Here is a 13929-nt window from a genome sequence, read left to right as displayed (position 1 = left end):
GAGCCCACCTCTTCCCCTGCTTAACATTTGGGCTCATGAAAGGGTCCACAGCTGCAGCACTCAGCCTGGTGGCAAGGGGCCCTGGACCTTGGGGTGTTCACCCACAAAAGTGATGGGTACCCAACGTTTCCAAACAGCCTTGGTGGAGTCTTTTGCCCAGAGCTGGTACAAATGCTGACACGCAGCCTGCTGTGTGCTCCAGGAAATGGTGAGGAGCAGCTGCGGCCACACAACACCCTCAGGCTCCCTGGGACACATCCAAGCTTGGATTCATGCAGAGGAGAAATTGCTGTGCAGCAGCAGCAGCAGCAGCATCCATCTTCCCTTCTCCAGCTGCTCTGGGGACAGGGGGAATGAAGAAGTGCTGGAGGGCGATGTCCCCATTCAGGAAGGTAAAACATTTCCTGGCTCCCCAGCCCCAGCATCAAGTGATGGCTTTGTGCATGGGACATGTGTGAACATGGGACACAATGGCCATGAGAGGATCTACAAGCCACAGCCACAGCTGTGGGCCAGCTGGGCTGTGGTAAAAAGGGAAACGATTTGGTTCCTAAAAATAAATATGCAGTTGTACCATTTATATTTCTTTCTCATGATACCTTGCAAGTCCAGTGCTTTAACTGACTTTATAGTGCTGACACTGCTTTAGGGACTACAGTTTTACGCCATGTTCCGCCCTAGGCTGGAGTCACTCCTGATTTTTACTAATGCCCTTCTGATCTGCTGAGGGGTTGGTAGACTTGGAATTAGGGGGAAAAGCAGTTATTTCCTAACAACTTCTGCTAACTCACCTCAGGTTCCCACTTCCATTTAGTAAAGCCAAGAAACCCACACTCAAACTCGTTAAGAAGAATTCTGTTTCCTCAAGCTGGTTAATCCAAAAAGCATTAACAAGGTGGCTCTGTACCAAGTGGAGCTGCTTGAGCCTTTCAGTCCTGTTCATCCTGGAATTCCCTGGACATCACCTGCTGCCATCTCTTCTAATCTGCTGTTGCATTACTTAGATTAGAGACTTGGAGCCCAGACCTGCTTTTACCAACTACAGCAAGTACTATTTTGATATCTGAATAAACACATAATTACAATAAATAATTGTTATGGATGTTTCATGGTTTGTATTTTTGTAGAGTGGATCCTTTCCCAGAGTTTCATTTTGAATCTTACTTATTTTGATATTTTGAGATCATTATTCTATCCCTGTTTTTCTCATCATGGTATGTTTTTGCTAACAGAAATTCACAACAGGTGTTCCTCATATTCTGTATTTTATGAGTCATTTTGACAACTGATATGGTACTGACAAAAGCCTGCAAACAAAAGGAAAAGAAAAGGAGCTACAAAATACCATGGAGAAGGTTGGTTTGATCTAAATTCAGCATGGCCTTACATAGACTCTGAAAGTAATTTGTACATGAATTTACTTCCCAATCACCAGATCCCATATTTTACTACAGGAACTTTAAAATAGGATTTTTTAAAAAAAGTGAGAGGTATAACCTGCTTTGGATTATAAAGACAAGAATACTAAGAGCTTGTACAATGGAATAGCTGAATTAAGAGGTCTTGGACGTCACTCCGAAAATGTTGGTGGCAGAAAGAAGCCTGAAGTTATTTCCTAAAAACTGAATTTGGGAGCAAGCTGGTCATGTTAAAATACAACATTTCTATACTGGAATTCTATGGAGCTCTAATAAATATGAGAATATTTCTATGTGCTTCAGCATAAGGACAGGAAATGAACAGGAACTGAGGGCAGTGTGTGGAGACTGCAGGAGATGGAAGCCTAACCAGTGCCTCCTTACAGGAAACCCATTATTTGGACTGTCTGGACTGGACTGCACAACACCAAGGAGGATATCAGTGTATATTATTTGAGGATATCAGTGTATATTTTCTTTCAGTGGATTTAAGGTTTTGTCTTACTCATGTGCCAAACCAATACGTAAAAATTTTGCTACTTTCTGTTATTGCCCTATCTGTTGAAGATCATAGGATGCTCCCTCCTGTAGGAGGTGTACAGGACTGAGGCACATCCCTTGCAGCAGTAAGGTGTGGAAAAGCTTGCAATCCTATGGAAATGGCCCACACACAGCTCAAAGATTCACATCTGGAGTCAAAGATAGGCAGGAGGAAATGACTGCATTGAGGTTGTCACAGAAGAAAGCCATGGCTGCCTGCCTTGGGCACTGCTGCACTTTGGAGAACTCTGGTGCTGGTGGTTACACCAGTAACAGGCTCTATTTTGCCCCACTGCATTTGGGGATAAGCCTGTCATTTATTATTTTACACCACACAGCATTCACATCAGCACTGATTTTGGAGAAGACAACAATCAAATAAAGAGTATCTCTCAAAACCATGGTTTTTCATCTGTCTGAAGGCATAACAGTGAGATGACATTACCAGTACAATAACTTTGCCAAGAGCAGTCAAAAATTGCAAACATGTAGTTTAATATTAGATTATATAAAAGTAAATTAAGAATACATTTAATAAAGACTTGTATTTAAGAAGTAAAAATGGAAAAAAATTCCATTCTTCCTGCCTTCTGACTCCCTTAATGTTCACTAGGCCTTTTTATAAGGCTTATATAAGGCTTGTAACCTGTAGCCAAATTTCAGTCTTTTTCCAGGGGGAAAATACAAGCTCTCAATCAACATCCAAGGAAACTCCTGTTTGCAGCACCCCTCCAAAATACAACCAGAGGTATTATTTCAGTCACTGAATTCTTAATTTCTGGCAGTAAAGTTTGGCAGAATTAACCAGCTCAGGAACTGAACCCACAGTTTTCTCCTGAAATTTGTATATTTTTCTAGTATCTTCTGCTAATTATTTAAAATAGTAAAGTGCTATCAAATCCAAGCCTTTCTGCTTGTTTTAACGACAGTTTACAATACTGGAAGAAAACAATAAAACAACCATGTTTAGGGTTTTTTTACCTGAAACGCTGAGAGGTTTAGATGTGACAATATGGTGCAGCTGAAAGGATAATTATCTAAATATCACCCTGGCACACAATGGTCCTTAGAAGAACCCTTGCTGTTAATAGTGTCTCCAAAAACACTGCTCCAAATGATGGGAAATCATTCAACTTTCCCCCACCATTGCTACCATTTATTATGAAGTGAAAGGAAATATAGCACAGCAAACCTGCAAAATACTTTACAGCAGTAAACACACCCCAGCTGAGATGAGTTTTCTGCCTTAATGTAACATCTTGGGTGTTAATGGCTGTTGCCCACATCACACGTGCAAAACTCCCATTGTAACTGCCCTGATTGCAGAGTCCTCATTAAAACCAATTACATGGGGAGGCTTTGGAGCATCTCTCCTACGGTAAAACCTTCCTGAAACAGCAGTCCCAGGGCACACGTGTTTGTTAGACTCACATAATTACACAACCTTCATTAACACTGCCCAGGGGACCGAGGGGTGCCGTGGCCGTACCTTGAGGTCCCTGTGCACGATGCCCATGCGGTGCAGGTAGTACACAGCGTCCAGGACCTGCCGGATCAGGGTGCTGGCATCCTTCTCCGTGTAGAACCCTTTCTCGACGATGCGGTCAAAGAGCTCTCCCCCAGACACTCTGGAAAACACAGTGGGAAGCAGAAGTGTGAGGATGTGCTTTGTAATGCCCTTTCTGTGTCATTAAAGGATGGCCAAGGCCATGCACTAGACACAGGCAGCCAGAGCAGATCTGCCTGCAGCTCTGGGGTCTCGCCCACTGTCCCAAGAAAGGCCACGAGGATGGTGAAGGGTCTGGAGGGGAAACCTTATGAGTAGGGGCTGAGGTCACTTGGTCTGGTCAGCCTGAAGGAGACTGAGGGGAGACCTCATTGTAGTCTTCAACATCCTCATGAGGGGCAGTGTAGGGGCAGGCACTAATCTCTCTGGTGCCCAGTGACAGGACCAGAGGGAATGGCCTGAAGCTGAGTCAGGAGAGGTTTAAGTTGCATACCAGAAAAAGGTTCTTCATCCAGAGGGTGGCTGGGCACTGGAACAGCTCCCCAGGGCAGTGGTCACAGCACCAAGACTGACAGAGATCAAAAGAATTTGGACAATGCTCTCAGGCACATGATGTGACTGGAGGTGTCCTGTGCAGAGCCAGCTGGACTCAATGATCCTGATGGGTCCAATTCAGCATATTTTATGATTCTATGAATTGAGTTTGATTTTCTCCAAGGACTGGTCAGGCTATAATGGAAAATAAAATCCCTCACACATCAGGGAGTGCTCAAAAACTCACTGGCACGTGCAGAGGGAATCACGAGCATACCCCAGCAAGAGCCAGGGGAGCAGACCCTACTTTCCATGCTGTCCCACCCTAGAGAACTTTGCATAGGCAGTTCCAGCTGCTGGTGCTGGCCCACTCCTCAGATGATCCCTTGGGGTTCACTTTTCCCTCCACTGACCAAGGCCTGCGGTTTGCCCTGAAGGAATGATCCCATTCTTTCCCCACTAGCGAGTGAAATGCATTCAGGAGTTGCTGCTGCTACCTACAGAGCATTAGTTTATTAAAGTAGCCTGCACCTTTGACACTTCTAAAAACTCTCAGAGGTCCCCTCCTTTACTCACACACGTATGTTCGTTTACCTGCAGCCACAAGCTCTTTAGGCAGAGCACAGTCTCTGCCTGGCACTGGTAAGAGACAGTTATTGATGAGGAGCCCAGATTATCAGTGCAATTAATCACCAGATGACACAAATGAGGAAAGGATTCCACAACTCAAGGAGGAAAGAAAATAAAACCTTGACATCCCACTATTTAATGTCTGCCGTACTGCACTTTTCCCCTGCCTTGCTAGAAATAACACGTTCTGAACCCAATCTTAAATAAAGAATGGCACATGAAAACTCCCTGGAGGAGTATCTGAGGAAACAAAAGAGGAAAGAAATGTCTGAGTAATTGAAATAATAAAACTGTCAGCAAAAAACTGCCCTACTATGGTAAATAAAAGATTTCCATTTTAGCAAGCAAAACCTATTAAAAAATAAAATGTATGTGATATGTTTCTTCAGCAAGTTGCACTACTTAGCATATCATAAATAGCACAGTAAAACTTTCTTTAAAAACAAACCTAATAAAGGGAAAATAACAAATGATTACAGTCATTAAATACATATGGACTGAGAGCTTGCCATTACACGAACACTAGGTAATTCAGCCACTCCAGGCAATAATCTGCTTGAATAATAACATGAAGTCACTTCCTAGGGAAGTTTGGAGCCTGAAAGGGAGAGAATGCTACCTCTAATAATGAACACATTCAGCTTCAAAAATGAAAAGCAACCTTGGAAGAAAAAGAAAGAAACCAGATAATCCTTCTATTAAGTGGTAGACAAACAAACCAAACAGCTTGCTAAAATACTGGCACTGAATTGAAACTGCAGGAAAGGTGAAGTTCACCCAGGATCTGAAGTCCACCAGTAGCCTGAATTAAACCCCTTTCTTTCCTAGTTTCTCAAAATAGGAGTTGTATTTCTCACATATACATATTTATATATACATATGTATGAATACACAGAGTGTTGCTCCAAGCTTCTTTTGGACCTATATTCACTGCCTGGCCCATTCTGTGCCAGGGAGAACAAACACAACTCACCCTCACTGTTCACTGAAGGCAGAGACAATTTTATTGAATCTGGCTCCTATTAGCTGACTGTCTTTTTATATTTCCCTTGCAGTCCCTTTGTTTCCTGTGGATTGACTGCACTGAAAATTGAGCCCACACAGTAATTAATATCATTTAATACAGCACATTTCCCCATGAAAGTGCAGTGTGTGTTGTTTTGCAGTTTCATACAGTTACTTTTGTTACAATCAAGCAATGGACTGCTTTAGTAGATACCAATTTACATCATGTACCTTCCTGCACAAGGAAACTCTCCTTCGATCTTTGCAGAGAGTATATTTCCACAATTTTTTTTTCACTAAATTGACAGAATTTTCCTCCATGCCAGCTCACTCCCCATCCCTCTTTAAGTCTCATTCTTTAATTGAAAGTCTTCCTAGTCAGATTTCGTCCAGTGGATCTACTGTACCCAGGCTCAATCTGTTCATAATTTTATTCCAACACACAGAAAATATATGCAACCTCTTAAACGATGCACTGCAAACCAGAGCTTAATTCAAGGACTCAGGAGGAGCAGCCCTTACATTTGCAGCCACTTGCTTATTCAGAGTGTTGACAGCATCCCAGGTAGATGCAGAGAGCCAAGGGTCTTGTGCTCCCGTTTATTAGTGTGGTGACTCCACGTTATGGTGCAGAGCACGTCTGCACTCACCTCTAGAGTCTCCCTGCTGTGGGCAAGATTCCTGGCTGAGGTCCACCTCCCCGGGATGCTCTTCAACTCAGCACCCAAGGCCATGGCTACTTTCCATATGGAGCTTATGTCCATATGGCTTTTCTCCTCCAAAATAGGCTTAACTCAACCGTAATGTCATTGGGAATGCTGCTCCCTGCACGGCGCACAAGGGACAGAAGTCAATGCTGTTACAGGAGTGAACCAGCAAAGGCAGCTGTGGGAGAGCATCTGAGCTCTAAACTCATGGTGGAGATGTGGCCTGTTAGCTGGTCTTGATCCCAGCCTCCTCTGCCCTGCTGAGATGGGACTTGGCATCTGCTCTGAACAGACCTGGGCACTCACAAAGCAATGCTGCAATTTGTTCCAGTCTTTAATATTCTGGAATAATTACTTTCTTTTTAATGCCACCATCCAGCTTTGCCCTCTCTATGGCAATTTTGAGGCAGAGCTGAAACTGCAGGCAGTAGGAGCAGAATTAGGTCTTTGTCTCAAAGAAATTTAAGACAAAAATTTTTATCCAGAAATAAAGGGTAGGAGGTATTTCTCATTAGTGGAAATTAGAGGACTGATCCTGTCTTGCAGCTGGCACTGGCTCACAGAGCTGGACACAAAAACAACAGCAAAAGGAACCCTTTTCCCCTGCTGATTTTAATCTTGGTTCCCAGCGCAGAAAAAGTCAAAGGAGGACTAGCCAAGTTGAGTTACTTGAAAAGCATTTAACCCTGGAGCAGCTCAAGTGTCACACTGTGATCTAGAGTAGCCATCAGCCCTGCCCAGGGACTCAGAGCTGGGCAAAAGTCAGCAAAGCAGCCACAACTGCATCTTCTGTATGGATCTGTCTGCTGGGACTGTCTGGATGGAACGTGTGTGGCTCCAACCCTTGGTCCTTGCTCAGCCACTGAGCAGTGACTCTCTCCTGGTTCTCCAAGCAACATGGGAAAAGCCCAGCAGCCAGAGAAGGAGCTGAGCTAAGTGTCCCCATGGCACATGGACACCCTGGCAAGTGCCTTGCCTGTCTCCAGGAATACAGGAAACAATTTCAAAACAATGACCAGATGATTAATTTCATTTAGGATGAAAAAAGACCCCATCAAATCCAGCCATAAATATGGATAATTTTCACTTCTACTCCATCTTTCAGCTGAGGCTATATGCCTTTAGTACATATCACTGACTAGCCACATGAGGAAGGCCAGAACAAACATTCCAGGCGAAAGGATTCAAGGGGAAGCCTCACCCAGTGCCCTGTACAGGGGGCAGTCAGTGCCCTAGTCCTGCTGGCCACACTGGTACTGGTACAGGCCAAGATGTAATGCCATTAACACCCAGTTTGAGGAGGGACAGTAGAACACAACTTGACCATATGATAAAAGAGACATTATCTGCAATTCCACTGGGGAAACACAGATTGCACTCTTGTTTCCAGGGTTTCCTGACATAAAAGCTTCCGGACTTAGCGTTTCATTAAGGAGACTTCATGTACCCATCATGCAGATGATACAAATCTTTCAGAGGATCCAGCCTGGTGCTGGAGTTTGCGATAAATTCCTACAGTTACATTTTTAATATTTTATTTTCCTGACTTGATTTGGGGGTTTCGCTTCTTGTTTCTTCCCAATTCGATATTTAAATGCAGCTCTAAACCTCCAGCACAAGTTGCCACACTGAGTGGCTCAGTTTAGGACAGGTTTCAAAAAACTTTGAAAATACCAATAGTTTTGTACATGGACGAGCTACCTTGTTAATTGGGCTCTCAGTGTGTTCACTGTTGGCTGAATGCCCTGCACAGACAGTAAAAAAGGACCCTGAAAGACCTTGCAATGCTCATTAGAGGCAAAGGAGATCCAACAGTGTCCTAGTAATTACTCAGGCTCTGTTTAAGGATTGGTGTCAGTCCTTGACATTACAGTTTTCATATTTGTGCAATTTCTAATTCACAGATGTAACCTGTGAGAGACGAGGAAACATTTTGGCATTGCTATTACACCTTCCCTTTACATTAACACATTTCACCATCAGTTCATCAGGAAAGAACCAAACTGGTAAACAAAAAGAAAACAGCCCATGCTGCAGGCAAAGAGAAAGGGCATTATCAACCTGTTTCTGAAGCATCCAATTCCTCTGCAGCACTATGAGGGAAGCAGAATGTGCAAAGTTTCAAAGAAGTACTTTGAAGAAAAATGAGAACCAAACAAAAACTTCCTCGTAATTTAAGGCTCCTAAACTCATAAACAAAAGCCAAGAGCCCATCTCTCTGAATTTCTGGTGGTTTTGCCAGCAGAGTGAAACCTGCACCCGCACATTGCAGGTCACTGTACCAGATACCTGCCAGACTGTCACCTCAGCGGGGCTGCCTGGTGGGGAACATCCCTACATATGTTAGCCTTCAGGTGAATAACTACATGAATAAAAGAACAAATAAATGCACAAATGAAAAAATGAACAAATAGAATTAAAAATATGTTAGTCATATCAATGTATTCATGTTACCCTTTCTTTCTCTTGGTGGGACTGTCTTTGGGTACAGATAAATCCTCTCATTTCTTCACCCCTGCCTCCCCCACTGTTACCGAGTGTAGAAACCTTTCTTCTTGTTTTAGGAGTTTGAAAAATAACACCCTTTGAAATACCACTTTGACTTCTTGGCCATTTGGCAAAACACTATTGTTTTTCTTCTGCCTCTTTTGTACTAAAGGCTGGAATTGCTCAGGATCATTTACTGCTTGACACTTTAATTGCTTTTTATCAGGAGTCTTATTGATGAACACATTAGTGGTAGATTTACATGAAGAATCCCAGCAAAGCTATTCAGAGCTTGTCAGCTTTTCCCTCCAGAAGAGTGTTAAGTTCACCTGATGCTTCACTGTACAAGTCATGATCTGTTCTCCATTGGACAAGTCACCAAAGCACCATACATCATGTTGGGTTAGAAGAACCACCCTGGAAAGGCAGACACATCCCTAGGGATTCACTAAAACTGTTTGAACCTGCACATTAGAGATGCTTAATGAAAAGTGGACTGATTTCAGAAACTTGGAGCAGGAGGACTCCCAGGACAATATAAGAAGTAAGTTAAATATGAGCATTACCCTGTAACTGTGAGCAGCTTATCGATAAGAAGTTACACATTTGTAGTTTCCTACAATATAAATCAGAAAAAGTACAGAACTCAGCATGAAGCTGAAGTGTGAGGGGAGATAAGAAATAGTGAAGGAACTATTCCTGAGAAGTTCTGCCTTTGGGTATTACGTTTCTCTAATGAAGGAATTCTTATTAATACAAATATTTCTATTTTTAAAATGTATTCTGTTTTTCATGGAGGGCTTTTCTGTTTGGCTTTAAACTTCCTCTGCATTGTGAAAATGCATGAGAACCAGAAAGCAAACCTGGCCAATGTGCTGTTTGAAAGGAAAGAGAAATTGGCCACCCTCATCTCATTGTTCAAATGAAGTAACACATAAAAGGAAAATGAGTAAACAGATTAATAGATTTTAGACCCAGAAAGGAACATTATGATTATTTATTCTGACCTCTTGCAAATAGAAATATGTGATGAAAATTCTCCTTGTACCAATAATCTAGGGTGTTAATCAGGCAGGGACAGATATTGCTACAGAATTACTGAATGGCCTACAGAGATTTGCCTTATTCAGTAAATATGTCAGAAAACTGCCCTGACTTTCTCATTTGCAGCACGTCATAAAATATACAGCTTGAACAAGGCAAGGACTTTCCTTGTTATTGTATCTTTAAATCATCCAGCTTAAAATCTGCTGGTAACATAAATATATGCTCCAAGGCCACCAAAGAAAGGACACAGGATTAGTTTTGGCTTCGTTTTCTAGAATGCAAGTGTGTGCATATGCCAGGGAGGAATGGATAGATGTTAGCACCCTCTCCTTTGATAGTGCTGTTCAATCATAGAATCACTCAGGCTGGAAAAGATCTTCAGGAACATCAAGTCCAACCTTTGACCAAACACCACCATGCCCACTAAAATATATCCTGAAGGGCTGCATCTACTCCCTTTTTGAGCACTTTCTGGGATGGCAACTGCACCACTTCACTGGACAGCCTGTTCCAGTGCTTGACCACTCTTTGAGTGAAGACAATTTTCCTCATATCCAACGCAAACCCTTCCTGGTGCAACATGAGGCCATTTCCTCAGTTTCCCAGTTTCCTGGGAGAAGAGACCCCATCTCATTACAACCTCCTTCCAGATTGTGTAGAGAAAATGCAATGCAATATTGCCATGGTATTTATTCTGGTTTTTCAGCTCTTTCATCACTGTGATGGTGGCTGCTCCAAAGGCCTGCTCCCCACTCTGGGGAATTGTACAGGAAAAAACTGGGGAAAAATGCTGTGGCCATTTTTCTGAACCAAACTGAGCAAACTAAAACAATTTTTCCCCTACATTAAAAGTTTCATGTGACATTTGCTGAGCAGCTGTAGTGAGGTTGTGCTTTGGAGAACAGACCTCTGTTTCCACTGGGGAAGACTGTTAAGTCTCTGGAAAGCTCTGCTCAGGGATGTAATACAGTTTGGCAGTTAAAAGCTTTGGAGACAGCATTTTCCTTCACAGAATCCCTACTGCAGAGATCTTGTGAGGTCCATGATTCTTCAAGGTCAATGCTGTCTTGTTTTATTCAAAATTTTATTCCATATTGAAAGAACCAACATTATATTCAAAATTTCCCCATGTCCCACCAGCTGTAAAAAGTGTGACTGAACCAAGGGCAGCCAAATGACAAAGGACATCAGGTTTTTAAGTCTCTTGTGATCACACTGTTCTGAGTGGCAGCTTATGACAGCCCTTCAAATGCCAGCAGCCTGTCTATGCTCATTCCCCCAGGCAGTGGTGCATGGAGGAAATGTGGGACCAGCCAGTGACAGCAACACTCCCTCAGTGCTGCCATCATTACAAGGCACAGGAAAGAAACCAGTGCTTCCACTGATGACCCCACCATGCAACCAAATCCTAAGAAATAACATAGCAAAGTTTCACATTTCTGGCACTCTGCTGAGGTCTGCAAACACCATGATGCGAGGAAGATGGGCACATCCTTTTTTCCACTCTTCTGAGCTCCTATAGTGTGACTGGCATCTCCACAGGAGCCAAGGAATCATCCTAGGTGGATCACACTCAAGCGGGCTCCTTGTCATTTGGAAAAGGACCTGTGGAGGGTAGTGAAACACTGGCACAGGTTACCCGGACAGGTGGTGGATGTCCCATCCCTGGAAATATGAAAGGTCACGTTGGACAGGGCTCTGAGCAACCTGATGTAGTAGAAGCTGTCCCTGCTCATTGCAGGAGGGTTGGCCTGGGTGACCTTCGAGGTCCCTTCCAACCCAAACTATTCCATGATTCTGTGACAAAGATTGGCACTTCAACCTGCTTTTCTTCATGGCTCTGCATTAAATGGAAAGGCAAAGCTGAAACTCAGCAGCGGTGACTTTGACCTGTGTCAGTCAACAGTTTGATAACCACCACATCCCTGCAAGCAATGTATTCACCAGTGAAAAAACCAGCATTTTAAAAAATGTCACTAAAAAAATACACTGTGTGTACTTAATAACTGAAATGTGTAGTTTTAAAAGAAGTAATTACTCACTGGTTTAATAAATTCCTTCTGTGGGATGTCAGTAAATCAGCCCAATCACTCTTGCTTGTTGTGTGTGCATGTGTGTATATATATATATATACACACACACACATATATATATGTGATTTTGTTGCTTCAATCTTTTTCACTTTGCTTCTAGGAAACAGGAAAGTACAGCTCTGTAGACAAACCACCACTCAAAATACATTTTCCAGTATCTGAGGGCTGGAACAATGTATTTCCTAACTGCTGTCTTATTCCTCCACTGCTCCATAAAATAAGCGGATAGTAAAATCTGGAGGAGATTCCTCACCTGACAACAATTTAAAACTAGGTCATGTTTCAGCACTAATAGGTTTGGTTTATTTTCCTTTTTACTTGTTTTCCAATGGAAACCGACCTCGATGTCCTGCCAGCATTAACTAAGAAGAACAGACCTAAAAATAATGAAAGCTGATGCAACTGAAAACAGATACTGTAAATTACACAATGTATAGTAAACAATTTTGAAATATAAGGTGAATGCACCACTGAGAATTGTCCTAAATAACAAAAAGGAGCACAGGAAAGTGCAGTAAAGTCACTCTCAACTGGAGCTTAAACAACCCGGATTTTTTGTGAAATACATTTAATGGAAATTTGGGGTGGTGTGTATTCCTTTTTCTGAGACTGACTTGCTTTCCACTTGCTTTCTCACAAGTAAGTTTGCAGGTAGATGTCATCACAGAAATAGCCAATGTAAAGGTAATACTGAGTATTACTTGTCTCAGTGCAGAAAGATCTTTGAAGCTCCTTATATCTCCTGTATCTCACATAAATTCTACTTTTTTTTTTCAGCCATCCCCTTTGTCCTAGAGAAATACAACCCAGGAAAATTTATTTTGACCCCCCCCCCAAAAAAAAGGAGAAATGCTGTCAACTGGTCAAGAGATATTGTTGCAAATATGAACTTGCCAAGCAGTTTGTAGAAACAGTAAATTGGGAGCTAAATATTAAAACCAAATGACCAACTTAACTCTAAGCTATATAGGTACCTTGTTTTATCAAACTGTTGCAACAACTATAAGTACATTTAAAATGTCATTATTATGCTCTCCAACTTTTGAGTAAGTGTAAAGAAAATTGCAGAGAACTGATAAAGTAAACTTCAAAATTCTAATTGCTTATAATGAACTATTTCTTAAGAAATGTGCAAGCAACTCAAGTACAAGGAAAAACCCATTTTATTCTATGTGCACAATTTTAGGTCATACAGTTTCTATAAATATCAGGAAATACATGCTGGAGTTGAAATATATGTTGGAGTTATCAAGGCCAACTCCCTGAAATACTCCATGGCCATGAAAAATCAAACAGAAGGTTTAGGAGAAAAATGAGTACAAAATAGAAAATAATTTGCCTTCCTAAGCATCCAAGGAATCCTCCCACTTTCAATACTTTTGAGAAAGTTCATCTCACCAAATCTTCCAAGTCTAGACAATAAGGACCTGTACAAGCACTACCACACTCCTCTCTTCCAGCCAGCACAAGGAAGGGAGCATTTCTAGGGTGTGAGGAGCAGAAATGTCCAGTTTTGTGTTCATTTGGACAAATCCCACCTTGATGATCTTTATGGAAAGAGTCCTCAAGATGCTTTGACCGAAAGCATAATCAAACTTGGGGAAGTACAGAGAAGAAAAGCAAGCAGGACCAGAGAGCTTCTCTGTGAACACAGAGAACACATTTCATAAAGGAGAGAGATGGCAGAGGAGAACACTACAGAATCAGAGCTCCACAGAAACATGGAATCATTTAGGCTGGAAAAGACCTCTAAGATCATCGAGTCTGACCGTTAACCCAGCACTGCCAAGTCCACCACTAAACCATTCATGAGAAGGATGGAGCATGGGCAAGGGAAATATAAAGAATTATTTCACACCACAGATGAGAAATGGGGGACCTAACGGAATTAGCAGGTGGTGGATTTAAGACAAAAGCCTTTGTCATCTCAAGAGCCATCCTGGAGCAGATGAATCTTTGGT

The 13929-nt window shown here is 42.3% G+C and overlaps 1 protein-coding gene across 2 annotated transcripts in view; it reads right to left on the bottom strand.

The window, feature by feature from the left end:
* CAMK1D (calcium/calmodulin dependent protein kinase ID) overlaps nucleotides 1-13929 on the bottom strand; it is a 211658-nt gene that overhangs the window by 39185 nt on the left and 158544 nt on the right. For both annotated transcript variants that reach the window (XM_069034950.1, XM_069034941.1), the window contains exon 4: nucleotides 3448-3586. In XM_069034950.1, the coding sequence (XP_068891051.1) occupies nucleotides 3448-3586 (139 nt within the window). The remainder of the gene's footprint in view (nucleotides 1-3447; nucleotides 3587-13929) is intronic.

Source organism: Aphelocoma coerulescens, chromosome 1A (assembly GCF_041296385.1).
Source record: "Aphelocoma coerulescens isolate FSJ_1873_10779 chromosome 1A, UR_Acoe_1.0, whole genome shotgun sequence".
Lineage (NCBI taxonomy): Eukaryota > Metazoa > Chordata > Aves > Passeriformes > Corvidae > Aphelocoma > Aphelocoma coerulescens.
Note: the sequence above shows the minus strand (reverse complement) of the source record. Positions and strands in the feature narration are given on the sequence as shown.